A 21,016-nucleotide genomic window follows, 5' to 3' on the forward strand; every position below is an offset into this window, starting at 1 on the left:
AGTTTTACTTGGACATAAATAAAATGATGTGGAAATAAATCATTTCATAATATATAGTTGAAATAATATTAGAAGACTAGCTTACAAACTGTACAGGTAAGACTTCTGTGGCATTAAATTTAAATGGATAACACTGACCAGAAGATTTAATTGACTATTTTTGGCTATACTGAAATTTTAAGTCAGTACTTATTTCTATTGATTCTACCAGCATTTTTGTCTTTTGGGAAAAATTAAGAATTTTTCAAATTAAACATCTACATTACATTCCTAGAATACTCCTATTAGTGATATAAATATAGAGCTATACATTGAGAAGCCATGTTTTTTAATACCAAAGCTTAGAAGAGCAAATTGGTTCCATTTTGATCAATAAAGAGGGTGATGAGTGGTGGCTGTCTGGCTGTGTAAAAGTAGGGTCATGGGGCTCATTCTGGTCATAGCAAGGACGTCCATTTATCTGTTATAAATCCTTGCTGGAAAGGGAGGTCATCATGAGCATATTGTGCTTGTGATTCCTAATCTAATCCAGAATCCCTTATCTAATCCAGAATTTTCACCTTAAAAATAAGGAATGTAATGCCCACAAAAAACAATGGGCCAGTCAATTAAAAACAAAACAAAACTATGTGCATTACCATGTCAGTTGTTAGTCCCCAGATTCAGCATATAAGGGGAATAGAAAGCCATTTACTAATATTTTTTCCTTTGAGATTATTTCTTGTTTCTTCAATGCCTGTTAATAATACTGAATTGTATTTATTTTGTTTTCCTTTCTGGCTTTATCATCAAGAAACTTAATGCATCTTTTCATCCTTTATTCCTTTTGCATAATGCCTTAATTTTTTTTCTTTATACACTTCTGTTCACAATTAAATGTTTATCTCTCTACTTACCTCTCTTTTGATCAAATATCTCTCTTCTGTTTTCAGTTTTATTCCTCATCGAGAGAAGGCTGCCAGTATTGTAACAGCAAAGGAAAAGATACTGAGTTGTAGTAGTTGGCTAATGTATTATGAACTTTACCTCTTATTAAGTACAAGTCTTTGCTTTCCTCCTCCCTCCTATATAAGAGGCTATGAAATGTCAAATGCTAGAAAGGCAATTTTTAGGGAAACAGCGATATAACATTATGAAAAGAAACAGTATGTACTACAGTATATAATTATTTACCCTGGAAAAACCTGTTGAGTGTTTTTGCATGTGTCCACTTAGTGCCAATGCTGATATACTGTTCTTAAATGACTTAAAAAAAATCTCAAAGGAGGTTCATATAATTTATGATTTAAAAGATCATTTATTTTCCTTTTTTTCTTGTGGGGTGGGGGAGGAGAGTGAAAGTAATCAAATGAGATCCCAAGCTTTGAATAAAAAGGACTGGTCTGAACTTCTTGAGTAGTTTTACATATTCTTTTTAGCTGTTTATTGTACACTGAGAGGTGATGTCCAAGAATTCCAAGTTTGGTACTCTTTAGACAATTCTGAGCACTTTTAGGCAGAATGTTAAGGAGACACAAATACAACATTCAGGACTCACTTTGAAATGACCCCTTTTTATGCTAACATTTCAATTCCTCTTGGAGGACAGTTACACTTTGCTTCTTGCAGCCTAATCCTTCCATTCACCCTAACCGGGCAATTCCATCACATCGGACTTAGATTTTGTGGCACAGGTATCCAAGAGTTTTCACTCAAATTTTAAGAGACATGTGGGGTTTTAGCACAATGGCATTACAGGACCTTAGGAAAAACCATGTTATTACTTACACTAAAAACTACTACATCTTGACAGTGTTAAAATTAACCATAACTCCAAAAGCAGAAGTGCAACATACCCAGAAATTGCGGTAATATTAACATGGTGCCTAAATCCTGACACTGAATAAATCAATTGGGTAATAAAAGAAGGTGAGAATTAGCATTCCGGTGTACACTGTACTCGGAGAGAATACTTTTAAATAAAAGTTTACTTTCACTGAGGATCTACTGATTTTTCTTTGAAGGGTGGTCTTCTGATAATAAGTGTATATTTAAAAGGCTAAGTGAGTATGCTATCATGGGCTGCAAATTTTACTCTTAAAAGTAGCTTGTGAATTAAACATATGAGAGAATATGATAAGCATTTAAAATAAAGATAACTCCAAGTAAAAGAAGACGCATAGGAATTTGTTTCTGTGATAATGTAAAACTAGTAATCAGTGTGGTATTTACTATACTTCATTACTACTACTACTAATAATAATGAATTTGTTAAGCACTTCCATGTTTTGGAAATTATGTTAAATTATTACTCTGTGTAAGGAGTGAGCAATATTTTGGAGAGAAGAAAGGCACAGAGAGGTTAAATATCTTGTCTAAGATCGCCTGGTGAGTAATTGCCTTAGTAAGTGTTAAATTTAGGACAGACTGAGATTTGCATGTAGATCTTTCTGTTCTGTTTCACTATGGATTGACCCTCTATGGAAAGAACACTGACAGGGTGACTAAGACACTTGGATCTAGTTGTAGCTTTACAACTAGTTAGCTTGTTCAGCTTCTATCGTATTGTTGAACTGAGCTTGGGTTTCTTTCTCTATAAAATGATGAGAAGAGACTATCCAAGTGTGAAGTTTCTTACAAATCAGGGAGGAACTTGGTATAAAAAGTAGAACAAACTTTCTGTAAGTTAGATAGGGCTCAGAGGTAAAGAGTCTGTTGAACTCAAATTTTTCAATGATTAATAGCTGACTCAGAAACACAAATTATTATTTACTTATTTTATTAGATAGGTTGAAAATACCTTTCACTTTCTACCCCATTAATATCTCATCATTTTATTCTGTAAGGCATATAAGATGATTGGCCTATGCTTCAGCATGTTTCTACTTTTCTGGGCACATATGAGCTACATAGACAATTATTTTATTTTGTGCATAGAGCTACATCTGTCCTCAGCATAAGTGAGTGTGACATGTTTAAAAGTCTGAGGCATAAAAAGAGTCTTCCTGGACCCCATTCCTGGAATTTAGAGTATCTGCCTTCACGCCTTTTTTCATATCTGCAGTTAGACAAACACTAGTACATCACACCTAATTCTAAGCTTCCAGTTAAAAATGCAGATTCCCACTCCGCACTCCAGAGATGCTGATTTGGTAGATCCAATTTCAGGCCACTGAGGCAGAATTTATAACAAGCACCAGGTCATTTTCACATGAATCATGTTTTGAGAGGCATTGTTTGGATTTAAGTTTGTGCCTCTTGAGCTAGCTGACTACCAATTTGTGCTCTGGCTTTTAGCTTTCCCTTTCCCTAAATTGTATCTTTATCTTGAATTTCTTGAATAATTATTTTTCACTTACAAGGTATTTGCATATGATGTCTTAAGCTTGGAATTGCTTTTCTCTTTTTCTCCAGCAAAATGCTACTTCTGGTTTAGGTTTCACCTTAGGAGCCACATCTTTCTGGAAGCTATTCCTGCCTCACTGTGCACCTCACTAAGCACACAGTTCTCATACTCTGGGGTTATTGCTTTATTTAATTGTCCATCCTCCCCACTAGCTTTTGAGCCCTTTGAGGGCATGGATAGCATCTTGTTACATGTGGTGATTTAATGCAACATTTGGAAATTTGTAAGTACTCAATAAATATTTGTTAAGTGATGAGTGAATATGGATTGCTATAAATTTAAAATTACTATTATACTTCATAAATGTAACTATTGGCTAGAAACAATTCACTTCTTCCTGTGTTCAGCACATATATATTTATTGTCTACTCTAGGTCATCATATAAAATTTCAATATTATGTTCCATGTCTTTGAAGTGGGGGTAAATTCACCTCAAATTGTAAAAATGGTGCAAACCTTTGTACAATTATATTGTGACAGAAAAAGGAAAAATGACAAAATCTGGGCATTTTACAATTTTAACAAACACTAATTTTCATTTCCCATTCAGTCTAAGACCTTTCAAGCTCAACATATTTCCCTCAATAAAGCTCACCCTCTTTCCTTTACCAATGCTTCTCCTAAATTCTCTATTTCAAGTGATGGTGGTTCCATTCTTTTAAATTCTCAAACTAGAAACTTCTGAATCATCCTTTATTTTTCTCTTAACCTAATTATTATCTAAATAGTAACAAAGCACGCTGCAAACACATATAAAACTAGTAAGAAGTAGGGGAACTGGGTTTGAGGCCAGGAGACATATCTAAAAAAATGACTCTCCCTACTGCCTATTATCTAGATTGCGGCTGTCTGCATAGCTTAATCCAATGGACTTGGTGCAGTGAGATACATTGTCTATACCAGAAGTTTGCAAATCTGGCCTCATATGAAAATCATTTTAGAAGATTCTTAGCACCATCATTCTCTATTCCCCCTCTCACTTCCACGTGCAGGTCTATTAATTTAGATTTTACAGAAGTAGGGCCTGGAGTTTCTGATACGAAAGGCAATTCTGGGAACTGTTGTTATTATATATTTGAGAACAGTAGTATTCATGCGAGAAGGGACTACCAAGGCAGAAGGATTCTTAAACAATTGAGATGCTTAAAGTTCCTATATGAACTTGATTTCTAGTTCCTTAGAAATTCATCTGTGTAGAATGCCCAAATCTAGTAAACAGGTTGTCAAGGACTACTTGGAATGTTATAAACCTAGGTGAACAAAGTGTATGTGGGAAACATTTCATTTTCCCTGGTGAAGGACAGAATAAAAATTAGGAACATAGGCAAAATGTACTGGTCCACTGTCTGGGCATGTGTACCAGAGATTAGGGAGGAAAGCTCAAGGAGGTGTCTATGTGAATACCTGAAAAGCAAATCACCCAGCCCTTAAGAGACCAGAAACGAGCCTGCAGACTAATTCAAGACTTTGCTGACTTGTGCGGGAGCCCCCAGTTAACCACCAGACTTAACTCTGGCTTAGGTCTAGGGATAAAATTGTAGATTTCTAATTCTCATGTATGCAACAAAAGGTAGCATTAAAAAATCTATGTGGAGTGAATTTATCAACATATTATATTGATGCTACATCAAAAATTGTAACTCATATGTGGCTGATCTTCTTTTTCTTCATTATTATCACACTTAACCCTCATCATTTTGTGCTTGAAATGTTGCAGGAGACTCATGACTAGTATTTCTGCTCCTCTGTGGCTCATCCTGTCTAGCTTCTCCATTACATTACCTAAAAGTAAATCTCTGTCCTGTTTAATCCTCCTGGTTAAAAAAGTACCTAAAGATTTCAGCCCCATTTTGCCTTGCATGCTAAGCCCTTTACAATCTGGTTCAAACTAACTCCAGTTCTGTCCCCCAACATTCTTTCTCCAGAGTCCAATCCTCTGAACATCTCACTGTTCGTAGATATGCCTTTTCTTTTGTGCTTTCTTACTCTCATCTTTGACTTCCTGTTGTTCGCTCTGCCTGTGATGACCTTATCATTCTTCTCTAATTGGGAAACCCCTAGTTATCCCTAAAATCTAACTCAGAATGTCACTTCCCTGACTTCCCCAATAGTGTCTTCCTCAGTTCTGTCCTCTCTTCTTATCTCGAAGAGAATTTTGATCATATCCCATTATTTATTATAATATTTACCACTTATAATAATTATAATTACCTATTGATGCATCTATGCCCATCATGACATTATAGCTTCCTTGAGGTGAGAAGCTAGATATTATTTATCTTTGATTTCCCAATATTTATTACAATTCATGGTACTTCATTTCTCTGTTCTCTAATAATACTGACTATCCCTTTATATGTTTAGTGGCCATATATATTTTCTCTTCTGTGAAATCTCTATCTCCCCCGCCCTCTGCAATGAATTGTTTGTGCTTTATTACTGATTTGTAGGAGTTCTTTATACATTCTTGATACTCATATATGTTGATATTGCATAACATAAGCATGTCTTCCAATTTGTAATTTCTCTTTTTTCTTTACAAAAGTCTTTTATTGAACAAAAGTTTTAAAGTTTAATAGAGTTAAACTGACCAATTTTTGTAATAGTCTATGTTTCCTTTTTTTTATTTAAGAGAATATTTCCTACTGTGAAGCCTAAAAGATATTCACATATAAGAATTTCAAAGTTTTTGACATTTAAGGTCTGGGCTTAACTGGTAACCATTTTCCCTGTCTCCATTTACTAAAAACTCTCTTATTTCCCTATTGTCTAATATGCTATGCTTGTCATATAACAAAGTTCCAGTTATCTGTGATTCTGTTACTAAGGTCTCAATCCTGTTTCATTAATCTGTCTGTCCCTGTGCCAATAAAACTCTGTCTTGACAAATAAATCTTTGTAATAACACTTAAAATCAAGTAAAACGGGGTTCCCTCCCTGCTATTTCTCAGAAATATTTCAGCAATCATTAACCTTCTATTTTTCTATTTTCAAAATCTTTAAAAACCTGTTTTGGAGTTTTGATTAGAATTGATCTGAATATGCAGATCAATTTGGGAGAGAATTGGTATCTTCATAACATTTTCTTCTTATCTATGAACATGGTATATTTATCAGTTTTCCTGGATGTCCTTTAATATTTCTTGATAGAATTTTATTTTTCTCCCTGCAGAAATCTTGCACATTTTCTATTAGTTTTGTTCATAGATATTTGATATATTTAAATATCATTTATTTCCACTTTCTTCCTTGTATTTATCCCTGAATCTACATTTTTTCCTTTTGTATTTCTGGATTTACATATTTTTGTGAGACACCAACATAATAATACACAGTTGAATACTTAATCATTTGTTCCCAAAATAAGGCTCCTATAGTTTCAACTCAATCATTGTTTAAAAATTAAAGTATTTTAGAGAATTGATTTAGATTTGCTAAAGGATACAAAATTGTGGCTAGATAGGAGAAATAAATTCTAGTGTTCTACAACACAGTAGGATGATTATAGTTAATAGAAATATATTATATAGTTTCAAATATCTAGAAAGAGGATATTTAATGTTCCTAACATGAAGAAATGATAAATGTTTGCAGTGATAGATATGCTACTTACTCTGATCTGATCACCATACCTTATATGTATCAAAACATCACTACGTCCCCCCATAATATTACAAGTGTTATCAATTAAACAAATAAAATGAAAGAAAAAATGTTTTTAAATAAAGATGATTGATAGTATTTTGCCTAGATAAAAACAAAATCCTTTGAATGACTATTAATTTTCCTCTACAAATGAGATTTTCAGGATTGTTATGGGAATAAAAAGGAGGCGGGAGCAATTAAATGCTGTGTAATGGTTTATATTTTTTAAGCACATAGACATTATGTACATAGAGAAGGAAAGATGTGTCGGCTTGTAGTTGAGTTTTATAACAAAAAAAATCTTTGAATAGTTATTGGCCTCATGAAACAATATAGATTTATAGATTAAGTCAGTATCAATTGTGCAAACAGTGTATTTTTCTAACAAAATTATATTCATATAGAAACATTATTTTCATTTATGGGTCTGCTAAAGGTACCAAATGATTTTAGTAAAGTTAAAAGTAAGCATCATAAATACATACAAAACTGAATTACCTTCTTACATAGTCAGGATGGAAGAACTTGCAATTTTCTCATGATTTGTTGAAATAAAATTAGCCTTCCTGGGATTTGGATCAAAATTCCTCATGCAGTGAAGATTAGTCTGTATTTCACAAATGTATCAGCCATTGCCAACTTTCCAGATTTCTTTTGTTATAGAAAAGTCATTGAGAAACATATTAATAACTAGAAGAAAATTCAGCTGGGACAGTACAAGAAAATGTGGGTCCTGGGTCAAATATTTCTGATAAATTGACTTGTGACATAACTATACACAAAGGGGGCTTTTTCACCAACAACATTTTTCCTATTTACTGTCATGGACAAATCTAAATTCTAATGATTTCACAAATACACCAAAAGAGGGTAAATCTGAAAGAATGAGCTATTTATCTTTTTCAATGAGTATGCAGAATACACTAGAAAAGGGAATGTGACCTGAATCATTTTTAAAAAAGAAAGTATATGCTTGCATATGAAAGGTCTGAAGTTTTGGTTATAAAATTGGCTTGTGGCAATACACATATCAAGTCTTTTAACTGAGTATAAATTTAGCTGCATTTCAGTTTTTGGTTAGCTTATTTCTTTTCCTCATTTTCTGGAGAGAGAGTTAATGTTACATCAGTTCTACTGAAAGAATTTTGAGTAAAATGAAACACAAAAAATTAATAATTGAAATGTTAGAAAGCAATTTCCACAACCACAAATGGACTGTCAGTTCATAAAACTTTATCATTTAAACCAAGAGAAAAATGTTCGCACTTGCAAAGATTAAATTCATGAATGATGGAATAATCAACATTTACATGTATTTTTACTCTGGTTATACAACTTTTAATATGAGCAACATAATCTGATTCAGAAATATGGCATTGTATGAATTATTTTAAAAAATTTTCTGCAGCCAATATTTACTAACATGCCATTTTAAAAGATCTATTTTATTTAAAAATATACAAAGTAATACAAGAAAATATGAAAGTTTACTTAATGTTTATTTGGCTTGTTATTGATTTAAATTTTCCCCTGTATAAAAATTCTTAGACAATGTAGTCCCAGAAAAGCGAATAACATTTTGTTTTAAATTTAACAGTAAAGAAGAATCATCAGCAACATCAGAAGAGAGTGACTTTGAGAATCCAAAGATTACAGGTATATTATTATTTAATTTCTCAACAAAATTTGTCTGTTTTGTTAAAGGCTACAATTAAAACAATCTTACATTGGTACAATTACATTAATTTTCAGATACTTATATCCCAACAATCGTGTGTTCTCATGAGGACAAGGAAGACTTGGAAGCCAGTAACCAAAATGTAAAAGATGTAAACAGGGAACATGATGAACATAATGAAGAAGAATTAGAGTTGATGGTAAGTGTTCTGGTTGCCACGGTATTAAGAGAAGATGAATCCATTTATGCTTCAAAGATGCCACAATGCCTGCCTTTCAATAGCTTCAACTAATATAATTTGCAAATGCGAAAGCACAGCCTATTCTATCCTTGCATCTCTAGCTTGATCAACAAGGCACTTTGATTTCAGTATGTTGCTTCTGGTCTCTGCAGTGGGAAATTAATGACATTCATTTCTTATCTCTTTACTGGTGGCTCTGAGTAATAGTTTGTAGGAATTACAGGAGAGGTAGCACTATCCTAATGTGCATTTCTAATCTTTTTGACAAGTATACACTTAGCATAAACTCATCTGTAAAATGAGAGGGCTGGACTGGATGATTGTCAGGGTCCTGTCCAACTCTGCAAGTCTATGATTCTTGCATTTAGCAGCATTTTTTAACTTCCATTCTTGTGAAAATCTCCAAGTTCTATATCATTGTAGAGTATTAAATTACCAAGTGAGAAGAAAATAGCCTGTGCCATAATTTCTAAACAGGAAACAAAATCAGTACTGTACAATTTAGTATTAAATTTGTCATAAATTTCACACTTGGTGAACATTCAATCTGTTTGGGTTTTTTGGGGGGATGATTTAGATAGTACTTTTATCACAAAGGAAGAAATAGGAGTAAATGAGTCACATAATGCAATTTCTCCTTTACTGTATTTGGTTGGAGTTCATATCATTGGGATACATGGATTTATAATCACCTAAGATTAAAATGACATTTGCCTCTTCCAGTGTCAGTGCTGAAACAGAAAAGAAATAGAGCTCATCTCTTTCTCCGCATATTCTACCTTTTCTATAGTGATATGGGAGCTGCATCACTAAAGTATGCAATTTACTTTGCTCCAACTTTAAGAAACTACAAAGTTGTCACCCATTGTGAGAATTCTCACCAGCTGAAAGTTAACATTGGCATTTTTTTTTTCAAACCACAGAATATAATGAAAGGGCCCTGAAAAATCACATACTTCACCAATACATCTCATTACAATGAGCAGGCTCAAATATAAAAGTTTGTTTAGAAGTTACTGAAATTGTACGTCCAATAAATGAACAGGGAGCTGTAATTTAGATGCTAATTTGCTCCATGCTGACGTTAATGCATAAAACAATGAACCTCTATAATAGGTGGAAATACAACCAAATCTGTGGAACCCACAGGCATTGGCTTACAAGACAGCTGTGCAGTTGACAAGTAACATGAGCCTTATGTGAGAAGAAGGGGAAAACGTAAGATTTGCATATAATTATTGAGATCATGCAAATGTCAGTTATGAGGAGGAAAAAAAAAAACACAGGCATCTCACTGTTAAATCCTGACAGTTGGCATCACTGAAGAGCTCAAATACATTTGAGTACCGGTTGGCAGAGGGTCATTAAAACAGAATTTGCAGAGACATTAACTCCCTCACTTTTCTTTGAGTGACGTTTTGCTATTAATAGTTTGCAGAGGCTTTGCAGAAAACATATTAATAAGAGAAACTGTAATGGGGGCACCTACAGCAAGTGTAAATGCAGCAAGGGGCACCCAGGAAACTGCTCTCTAATTGATTAGCATGGAGCTATCAATGTGTATATTCTAAGTGAGGAGAAAGTGCAATGACAAGCAAGAATAGTTGAATAATACAATGTGATATTTGGAAGCTGGGAAGGAGAGTGATTAATTTGGGCCCCTTTTTCTTACTAATCTCATTCCCAAGTCATAGCCTACAAGGATCTCCCCAAAACATCTGGCTTCCAGAGTTTGTATGAAATCCACAAATGAAATGAGTCAAGGAAATCTACCAGATAATTTCCAGTCAAGTTAATAAAACCTATCTAATTTATTCTGTATATTTAAAAAAGATCATATGCTCATTATTTTTGTTGTTTTTATCCCATAAGATAAACCAACGCTTAATAAGAACTAGAAGCACTGCTTCCAGAGATGAAAGGAATACATTTTCTACAGATCCAGTCAATTTTCCAAGTAAAGCTGAGGGATTAGAGAAGAAGCAAATCCATGGCGAAATACGCACTGACTTGTTCCAAAGGCCTTTGTCTCCAAGTTCATCAGCAGAAAGCTCCTTAAAGGGAGATTGTTACTGTGACAAAAAATATCTCCCAGGAAATAAGTGTAGTCATCAACTTCCTGAAGAGGAAATTACTTCAGATATGGAAGAAATCAAGCCATCTTTGGGATGTGCTGGTAGTGATGAATCAGTGCAATTGCACATCGGCTGCAGAGAAGTCCTGGACGATGAGGCTACTGCAGCCCACAAAAGGGGCAGAGTGCACATATCTTGCCCCTCCTCAGATCAGCTAATAGCAGGCAACCTTAATAAAAAACAGGAAGGAGGAGCTAGTAAAATCGAAACAAAAGACTGGGAATGTTTAAGAAGGGATTTCCATTCAGATGTATCTTCATATCTTGAAGAACCAACAGAAAAAGTATCTTCCAAAGAAGATTATGGCAATGGTAAGGATGATGAGGGACAAAAAATACATTTAGGTGTTAATGAACAACAAAGCCAAATTTGCCAATCAATCTCACATGACCAAGGAAGGAAGATGGGCCACCCTGAGGTAAGTGTGGAAGAGACTGGAACTAGTAACAGAGACCTAACTGCCCTGCTGAGCAAAGATACCTCCATTCCCGCCTGGGCAATCACAGCAGATACGTCTCATTCACCAAGGACAAATTTAAGTGGGGAAGAAGCTCTGTTCACTCCAGAGCATGATCATTTGACTAGCGAAGGCATCCCTTTAGGAGGAATAACTAGTCAAGTTTATTCACCAAGAAATGGAAATGTTTTGAAGAATGATTATCTTTTCCAAGTTGAAGAAGAAAAAGCAGGTTGGATTAATCCTGAAGACCAGGATAAAAACACACAGCATAAACAAAGTTGGAATGTTCTGGAAAGTCAGGGAAAAGCAAGAGAGAGTAAGACAAATAAACCAGAGCAGATCAAAGAACAAGCAGACTGTGAAGACCTGTGGGAAAAAAGAGATCATACGAGGAGTTTGAAAGCTCCTTCTACAGAAGAATTGTTTACCTGCCAAGAAACAGTGTGCTGTGAACTGTCTTCTCTAGCTGATGATGATAGTGCTGAGAGAGCAGAAGCAGGTACAGCTTATATAATTAAGACAACATCAGAAAGTACTCCAGAAAGCATGTCTGCTAGAGAAAAAGCAATAATTGCTAAGCTACCCCAAGAGACAGCACGAAGTGACAGGCCCATCGAGGTAAAGGAAACAGCGTTTGATCCACATGAAGGGAGAAATGATGCTTCACATTATACCCTTTGTCAACGAGATACAGCCGGTGTAATCTATGACAATGATTTTGAAAAGGAATCACGTTTACGTATTTGTAATGTACGTGTAGATGAAATAGAGAAGAAAAAAACCATGTCTATGTACAGTTCTGGGAAGACATATGACAGGGAGAAACATGGCATTGGAAATATAACATCTGTACAAGAGTTCTCACAGGTCATTACAAAAAATCAAAAAGCAACTTCACAACCAAATTTACATTTGGGAATATTACCAACAGACGAAAAGATGTTTCCAGAAAATAGAGATCATGGGAATGTCCAAGAATTATCAACGAAAATGGACTTAGATCCCATTATTCATCCTGCTTTTAGCTCAGATGCTAATCGAGCTTCTCAGAGTGGCTGTCACATTTCCACACACCATCCTAAAGTGACAGGGCCATCTTATAAACAGCCACTTTCTGTAAGGAATACAGTTACTACGACGACTTTCCGATCTGTTTCTACTAAATCTGAAAATGATTGTGACCCAACAAGAGAAGTCCAGGGTACTGAGAAGCACCCTCATCCTGGGTCTAAACGTGGAGAAGTTTCCAAAAGTTCAGTAGTGACATCAGGTAGTAGAAAAGAAAGATGCGTAGGCCAGATTTTCCAATCAGGAGAAAGCAGTGTGGAAAAATCTCTAGGGCCAACAATTTTAATCAGTGAACCTCTTGAGAACATAGGAGAAGCAAGGCATGAAAATGAAGGATTAATAAACTCTGGACAATCGCTATGCTTTTCAAGTGAAAAGGAATCTGAGAGCTCTGCTTCTGCTAGTCTTCCTATCCAGGAAAGTCAAGTTCAAAGCAACGAATCTTTGTTTTCAAAATATGCCAATTCTAAAATACCTTATTTCCTCTTGTTTCTGATATTTCTTGTAACTATCTACCACTATGACTTAATGATTGGTCTGGGATTCTACCTTTTTTCATTGTACTGGCTGTCCTGGGGAGGGGGTAGAGAAAAAGAGTCTGTTAAAAAGAAGTAACCTCAGCACCATTATTTTTCTCTCTTAAAAGATAAGCTATTTAGCCCCCAACATTTGGATTGGTGAAAGAGACTATTCATTGTTCAAAGATCCAGCAGTTTTTCTCTTGAAGGATCATTTAAAAAGGAATGCGTATGAAGTTTGCTCCTTCATATAAGTAATTATTCTATATAGGACCATTATGTTTGGATCATTAAATACCTATATGAATATGAGATCTGAAGCACGTCAAGTTGAAATTAGGTACAGCTGTTGCTCTTTAGCAGGTTATGAAGTTGCAATGCTTCACGTCTCTTCACTATTTAAAGTGCTATTTCTTACATCCATTTCTTTTGCAGTAAAGCTTCATTTTTTTTTCCTTGAGAGTATATTTCCCCCTACGGTTTTTAAAACAGATAAAACATGGACAATAGCAGAGGATTTTTTTGGTCGTTTAGTATTGACCATGAAATTAGCACTTACCAGCACATACTGATAAATCAAATATTTCAACTTCTATTTCATATTTTTAAGAAAATACCTATGTATATTGAAATCAGAAAACTTAAAGAAACACGTTCTGTTTGCTTTATACATACACCCTATACCTTATTGATACCTACAAAGTCAGGGCATTCATAAGCCAAACCTGACAAAGACTGAAACAATTGGGAGATTATCTTTCAAGTCTACAAAATTTGTCGATGGCCTGACTTTAAGCAAGGTTTTTCTCTTGTAAAAGGAGACTGTAACACAGCTGAACTATTTCAATATCAACTATTCAGAGTTGAAAATGTAAATTAAAAGTTCCACAAGCATTGCTTCAGAATAAATTTGTACCTATAAAGAATAAGGCATTAAATGATAATAATAAAAATATTCCAAATGGACTATGGGTTCTTCGTGGTAGTATTTTTGTCTTCAAAGTTTCGATCTTTTCTCATTGTAAGATAATGAATTATTCCTTAAGGTGCATTTAGAAAGCAAACAAGTAGTCTTTGGTGATATTTATTATAGGATCATTATAATATGTTGTTAGATGATAACAAAAAATTTTAAGTAGGCAAATAGGTATATGTGGAAATCTACTGAAGAAGAAATGAATATCCAGTATAGCAGTGACTTTGGCTGCTGTTATTACCTATAGCCAAATGTGTGAAATAATGAAACTATTCATTTTAGTCTAGTAGGAGTAATGCAAGGATTCATATACAATTTATTTCAACAACTATTTATTGAATGACTTCTGTATGCAAAACTGTACTCTGATCTATGGCAGAGCACATCGTTTGATATGCTGCATAACTAGTCTAGGCACTGGTATGCAGTGTGATATTTTTGACTTGGCTAGGATTGTGAAAGAAAGGCACTCAGAGGGAGACTATTTGTATGATTCCATTTTCATAGGAACTTCTTTAATAACACATGTAACATTTATCTATAGAGAGAAAGAGTAATCAGTTTACTTACCTGTAAAGGTAAATTCAATGAGTAAAACTTAACATATATCACCACATACATCTAAGAAATATGCATATATGGGAAGACAAAATAAGAATGAAACATTTATATTGACTTTCATTCAGTAGTAAATGATTTCCTTAATTTTCATTAGGTACACAACTACTTCCAAATCCCCTAATTGCATGCTACCCTCAAGTCCCATTGAAAATGAATGCTTGACTTCAACTTTTTAGTTGACCAAAAACAAACATCCTGAAGTAGAACTTAGGGCAAATATTTGATTGTTTGAGAAGGCACATTTTCATTAAGTGGGAGTGCAATATTGTAAGTAGTACCTAGAAATTATCTCTAAAATTGCTATCCTGATAATTTTGTTGACAGGTCTAAATTACCATGGAGTTAAGGTTAGCATTTCCTCAGTTCTTAAATGGCTTGGTTTTTGAATTCTGCCTTTAAGAGTTTTAGTCAATATGCCATACCATGTTAATGCAAAGAACACTACATTCATAACTTTATGGACACAGGTGCCTGAGCTGGAATTATTCCCTTAAAATAACAACATAACTGCTTTTATCTCTTTTATTTGACTTTTGGTAACATTAACTTACCAAACCTTCTCATACACATTTGTAATATGACAATAGAAATTTCAATACATTTTAAATATTTAATTGTGTATTTCTCTGTATGCAATGAAGAAATAATTAGTGATTTAACTGCTTTCCCAAACATTACTTATGAAGAACTTCAAGTATTACAAACTTGTGAAACTATTACTAAGTGAAGAGGGGGATTTTTGCAATTTGTTTTGATCACATCACTACGTCTAGCAAGAAACGTGGATCTCAGGAAGAACTGTTAGCCCCTGGTTAATACAGCTTTGGCTGTGAATCATCATGGCAAGGGTAATCCTTATAAGCACGGCTGCCTGCATTGTGTCTGTCCAAGTATTGTTTAAGGGTGAAATGACGGTGTGTTTGGAGAGTGAAAGAAGAGAGGTGCATTACACATATGCTTCATATATTGGGCAAGAAATGTGAAATAATTATCACTTTTTATCTTGCTGGGCTTCTGACCATTAGAAACAAAATTCCAAAAATTAATTTGCAAGTCAAGCAAGTATAGGTAGTAAAAACAATTGTCTTTAAAAAAATCACATTTGTGGCCGGGCGCGGTGGCTCACGCCTGTAATCCCAGCACTTGGGAGGCCAAGGCAGGTGGATTGTTTGAGTTCAGGAGTTCGAGACCAGCCTGAGCAAGAGCAAGACCCTCGTCTCTACTAAAAAATAGAAAGAAATTATCTGGACAACTAAAAATATATAGAAAAAATTAGCCAGGCATGGTGGCACATGCCTGTAGTCCCAGCTACTCGGAAGGCTGAGACAGAAGGATTGTTTGAGCCTAGGAGTTTGAGGTTGCTGTGAGCTAGGCTGATGCCAAGGCACACTAGCCTGGGCAACAGAGTGAGACTCTGTCTCCAAAAATAAAAATAAAAATCACATTTGTATAAATCATCAGTATCACAATAGATTTCTCAATGTATGAGAAAATAAGCCCATGAGATGACACACACCCTTCAACATTAAAGAACACTGGCTTAATACAGCCATGTTTTCCTGCTTAGCTCTAATATTTTGGTAGCAAATTATTTCAAATAATACCTCTTTGTTAAAGAAACAGGATCATCTTTTATCTGTCATCTTAAACCAGTCTGCTGGTTAAGTAGAAAACTTAAAAATATCCATACCAAATTTGGGGAAATAATAAGGTATTTTCTTTTTCCTAAATAGCATTCATAGTGCTTTCTTATTAATATTTTTTCCAGCCACGGATATTATTTCATAAAGCCAGGCCTGTTGTCTTCTTTATTAGGCTCACTTTGCATATAAATGAACTCAAAAAGCAAACAAAGCAAAACAGTAAAAAACTAGCAGAACTAGTGAGGATGCAGGCAGATCCATCTCCTGATTTCTGTTATGATTTCTGACCTTTCTTTGAAATTTGTACTCAGTGAATATAAAATCGAACCACACAATAGGATTTTCTTTTGTTATCTAAATTTTGCCTTAGCCAGTTCCTGTGGAACTGAGGAATAGGATCAACTTTGATTCTGCAACAAGGTACGACAGAAATCTGACAGGACAAACTCTTCGGGCATCTCCACAGTTGCACACCTACATGAAAAAACAGTTACAAAGGTTACTTTTATTTATCTGATTAAATTCATTTGTTTATCTTTTTCTGGTTTCAGAAATAATTTATAATAAAAATCGTGGCAACATAATTTACTTTTCATCTTTTTAAAATAGATTTTGTCATTAATACAATGTTTCTATTACTTAACCAAAACCTCTTTAAACAGCAGATTAAATTTTCACTAGATTTGAACGATCAGATGTTTACCAGAAATGCCTTTTATTGTAGTGTGCTAAAATATTATTAAACAAACAACTCTTTGAAAAGTATAGCATTTTTATTTTGTGTCATTTCTGTATACATTAAATGCCTACATATTACCTTCATTTTTCAAATATGAAACAATGCATTATGAGAAAATTTAATGATAAATACCCTAAATCTTTTCCTAATATATCTAATTCTTTATAGTAATGGTAATAAAGTAAAGAGAGGCATGGGTAACTCTATAGTGGGTTACAGAGAAATTATTTTTATTTGGCTGTGATGTCTCCAACATCTGATTTTGCAGCAGTTATCAATGCCTAATTGAATTACTGGTCTTGGTTAGAATTGGTGCATCTTCCTTCTTATCATGCCACCCAGCCTTATCTCCCACTGCTCCCTGCCTCAAGCCCTCTGTCAGTCGAACAAATCACACCGTCCCCAGAACATGCCATGCTTGTCTGTTCCTCCGTGATTTTGCTCACATATGCCCCTTTACCTACAGAACATTTTCAGCATCATCTCTACTCCTCTCTTCCTATCCGACTCTGCACATTTTGCTATGTAAAGTTGAAGTCTGCATCGTTTTGAAGTATGCTACTATTTCCTTCTGTGGGATCAAACCATTTTTATATCTCTAGTGACACTAACCTTCTTGCATTCACTGGCCATTTGACTAATCATCCTAACTGGACTGTCTGCTTGTTCAGGACAGGGACATAGGTCTTTCTCTTCCATCCTATCACCCTGCAATTGCTAGTTTGTAGGAATCCTACAAATTCAATACTTGTAGACAGAATTGAATTATATTATTGTTTATTGTCCTTGAAATGCGGACAAGGTAATCTGAGGTCTGAATTAAACATGAATAAATTTGACCAAATAGAAACCAGGATGTTTTAGTTAACTACCAAAGACAAGGTTGTAAAAGGCAAAGAGAATATACAGAAGCAAGACAGGGTGGTCCAGTGGATTTAGGTTGTGGGAAGGAAAGAGACAATCCTTTCTCTCCATTTCTCCTAACAATTAAATTTATGTTCCATATTCATAAATCCTTCCTAGCACACAAAACACTCCTTTTATTCTATTTCATGGAAAATAATATGACAATTACATATTAAAAGCACAATAATTTAATTCACTGGCTAAGGTGAAAATTAATAGAACAAGGCACGTTTTCAGGTAAGGTAGCTCAGTGGCTCAAAACCCAACAAACATCACAAGGCATAAAGTGTAAGAAATTCAATCTTCTCAGCTGCTGCCATGCCCTTTGAAAATGGCTGATCTCTCAATTTCACACCTGTTCTGGACGACAACTTTTAGGGTAAGAAAATAGAACAACTAGAAAAAATACATCAGTGGACATTTAAAAAAGAAAGAATTTGCTTGATTATAAGGGAGTACGTACACATACAAAAACATATGATTCTTACATCCAGTAAATGACAGTAATGGCAGTGAGTATAAACTACTAATACTACATGTAGGGATGCATGTAATGGGTGAAGGTTTATCCTTTCCTTGAAGAGACTCATTTTATCAGATTTAGATATTAAATTAAAATGATGACACAGAGACATGCCTATTTTTAAGGAAGAGTCCAAAGGAAAACAGTATGGGACCTGGAAACGTAGTAGCATGTCATATAACAGTTTAAGACTATCAGCAATTAGTCTCTTAGACTTAAACAAAAGCCAGATACAAGTCTATTATGTGGTAGAATTCATTAATATTGTGTATTGGTTGACTCGGTTCTGAGTGGAAACAGATTTAAAGTTTTCAAAAGACACACTCTATTAAAACATAATATCAAACAGCAGAGAGATGGTACTTAAAAATCATTAAAAGAGGTTAGAAATTCTCTGTGTAAACACTTAAATAAACCATAATCTACTTTTAGTCATTTTATGTAGGGGCTTTTATTTTGGAGTTTATGAAATATTTTTTTAGCATGGAACATTTGTGAAAATCACACATTTAAACAGTTTTTATACAAAAAACTCTAAAAATTGTATTTTGTTTCTACATATTAATATTTATTTTATTAATAAATAAATCTTTGGAAAATCCAATTGTCTTCTTTCACGATGCATATAAATTTTCCCTGTTTCAAAGTGAAATGGTTTTGAGTCCTACCTAAAGAAGGGAATAAAGAATAAAGAAAAAATCATTTATTTCCCACTTTCATAGATATAAATGGAAATATTTCACATGCATTTCTACCCTTTGAAAGTTGGAAAGGAAAATAAGAAATAAAGAAAAGAGATTATAAATGCCCTTCATATGTATCTCATAGTCTTTTCTTGGTTTAATTATTATTTTTAATTGACACAATAATTATACATATTTATGGGTAAAGTGTGATATTTTGATACATGTATAAAATACGTAATGATCAAATCAGGGTAATTATCATATTCATCACCACAAACATTTATCATTTCTTTGTGTTGGGAACATTCAAAATCTGCTCTTCTAGCTATTTGAATATATATAATAAATTGTTGTTAATTATAGTCACACTAAGTGCTATAGAACACCAGAGCTTACTCCTACCTGGATGTAATTTTATATCCATGAACTCTGGCTATTCCCGCCTCTCTTGACCCTCTCCCAGCCTCTAGTAACCGCCATTCTACTCTCTACTTCTACATCTTAATGAGAGAAGTACTTTTACTCTCTCATTTTATAGGTGGAAATAGCTTCATAGAGAGATTAATTTTTCTAAGACTACATGTCTAGTAAGTAGTAAAGTCTAGATTCAGCTTTTAGTAGTTTTTCTCCCCAGTTAACCCCCTCAACCATTGCACCATGTTGCTCCTTCAATCCAGATTTACACTGAGCTATCTTATGACCTCCACAGTTCTATGTCAGCATGATGTACGATGATATATTACACATAATGTACTGTATCTTTTGCACAGAGAATCCTCTCATTATTAATGCTGTTAAAAATAGAAAGTTCCTAAAAATATTCTATCCTTTTCAATTCATTTTTACTCAAATCATTTCAATTCAAAAAACACTCACTGGACTCCTGCTAGGCCACAAGCAGTGTGTTAGGCCTACATCCTACCTAGCTTGAGTATGGCAAAGGAGATGGAGATATAAACCAATAATCGCAATATCTTGTGACCAATTCACTAATAGAGATAGGAACATAACTGGCACAAGGGAAGAACTGTTTGATCCTGAGGGCACCTTGCTTTATGCATTTCAGAGATGTGACATCTTTTTAACACTGTAATTTGAGGTATCAAGGAAATTACAACAAAACACACCAAATGTCTTATTACACCTAACTTTTACATACACAATAACTAGGATAAGGATACATCTTGATGCGATTGGTATAGGGGTTATTTAAGTCTGATGTCCCAGTATAATTATTAATAGCACCTCCTTCAACTTTCCAAAGTAACTTCATTTGGATGATAAATTATAAGCTCAGCCTAGATCTAAGAAAATAACCTAGTCAGAAGACGTAAATTACTCTGTGTCACATGAATAAAATGGGAAGCTTCCAATTCAAATGCCGTCTGTAACCTACAAACAGAATTCTTGTCTTTAGGGTTGTAGACTGTAATTTAGATACACCAGCCACTGATCAGTTTAGGTAAAGCAGAGAAATGTTTTTGCAGATTCAGTCATGTAGAGGGAAATGACAGGGACAAAAAAGAAAAAGTAGGGATATTTTAAAAAGAATGCGCTGGTCAAAATCCTTTAGAACAAAATCATTTACTGACACCAAATAATGATAACATTGTTAAACCAGATACTACAACCTATTCAGAGGGCTCACACAAATTATAATGGTGTGTGTTGCTTGGAAGCTATATTGTGAATATGCATTCTGCTCATCATCAGAAAGAAGAACAAAAAATTTGAGGGAAATAACTAGATCATATTACTGGGATTTAACAGTTGTGGAGTAAGATAACACTA

At 34.3% G+C, this 21,016-nt stretch overlaps 1 protein-coding gene and 1 long non-coding RNA gene across 2 annotated transcripts in view; one reads left to right on the plus strand and one right to left on the minus strand.

The window, feature by feature from the left end:
* Positions 1 to 14,057, plus strand: part of PPP1R3A (protein phosphatase 1 regulatory subunit 3A) — a 37,755-nt gene extending 23,698 nt beyond the window's left edge. The window contains exons 2-4 of the mRNA XM_045564779.1: positions 8,629 to 8,687; positions 8,784 to 8,908; positions 10,823 to 14,057. Coding sequence (XP_045420735.1) covers positions 8,629 to 8,687; positions 8,784 to 8,908; positions 10,823 to 13,228 — 2,590 coding nt within the window. The 3' untranslated portion in view covers positions 13,229 to 14,057. The remainder of the gene's footprint in view (positions 1 to 8,628; positions 8,688 to 8,783; positions 8,909 to 10,822) is intronic.
* LOC123647375 overlaps positions 7,582 to 21,016 on the minus strand; it is a 31,933-nt gene continuing 18,498 nt past the window's right edge. The window contains exon 3 of the long non-coding RNA XR_006738211.1: positions 7,582 to 7,682. This is a non-coding gene — a long non-coding RNA (uncharacterized LOC123647375). The remainder of the gene's footprint in view (positions 7,683 to 21,016) is intronic.

This window comes from Lemur catta, chromosome 11 (assembly GCF_020740605.2).
Source record: "Lemur catta isolate mLemCat1 chromosome 11, mLemCat1.pri, whole genome shotgun sequence".
NCBI classification, from domain to species: domain Eukaryota; kingdom Metazoa; phylum Chordata; class Mammalia; order Primates; family Lemuridae; genus Lemur; species Lemur catta.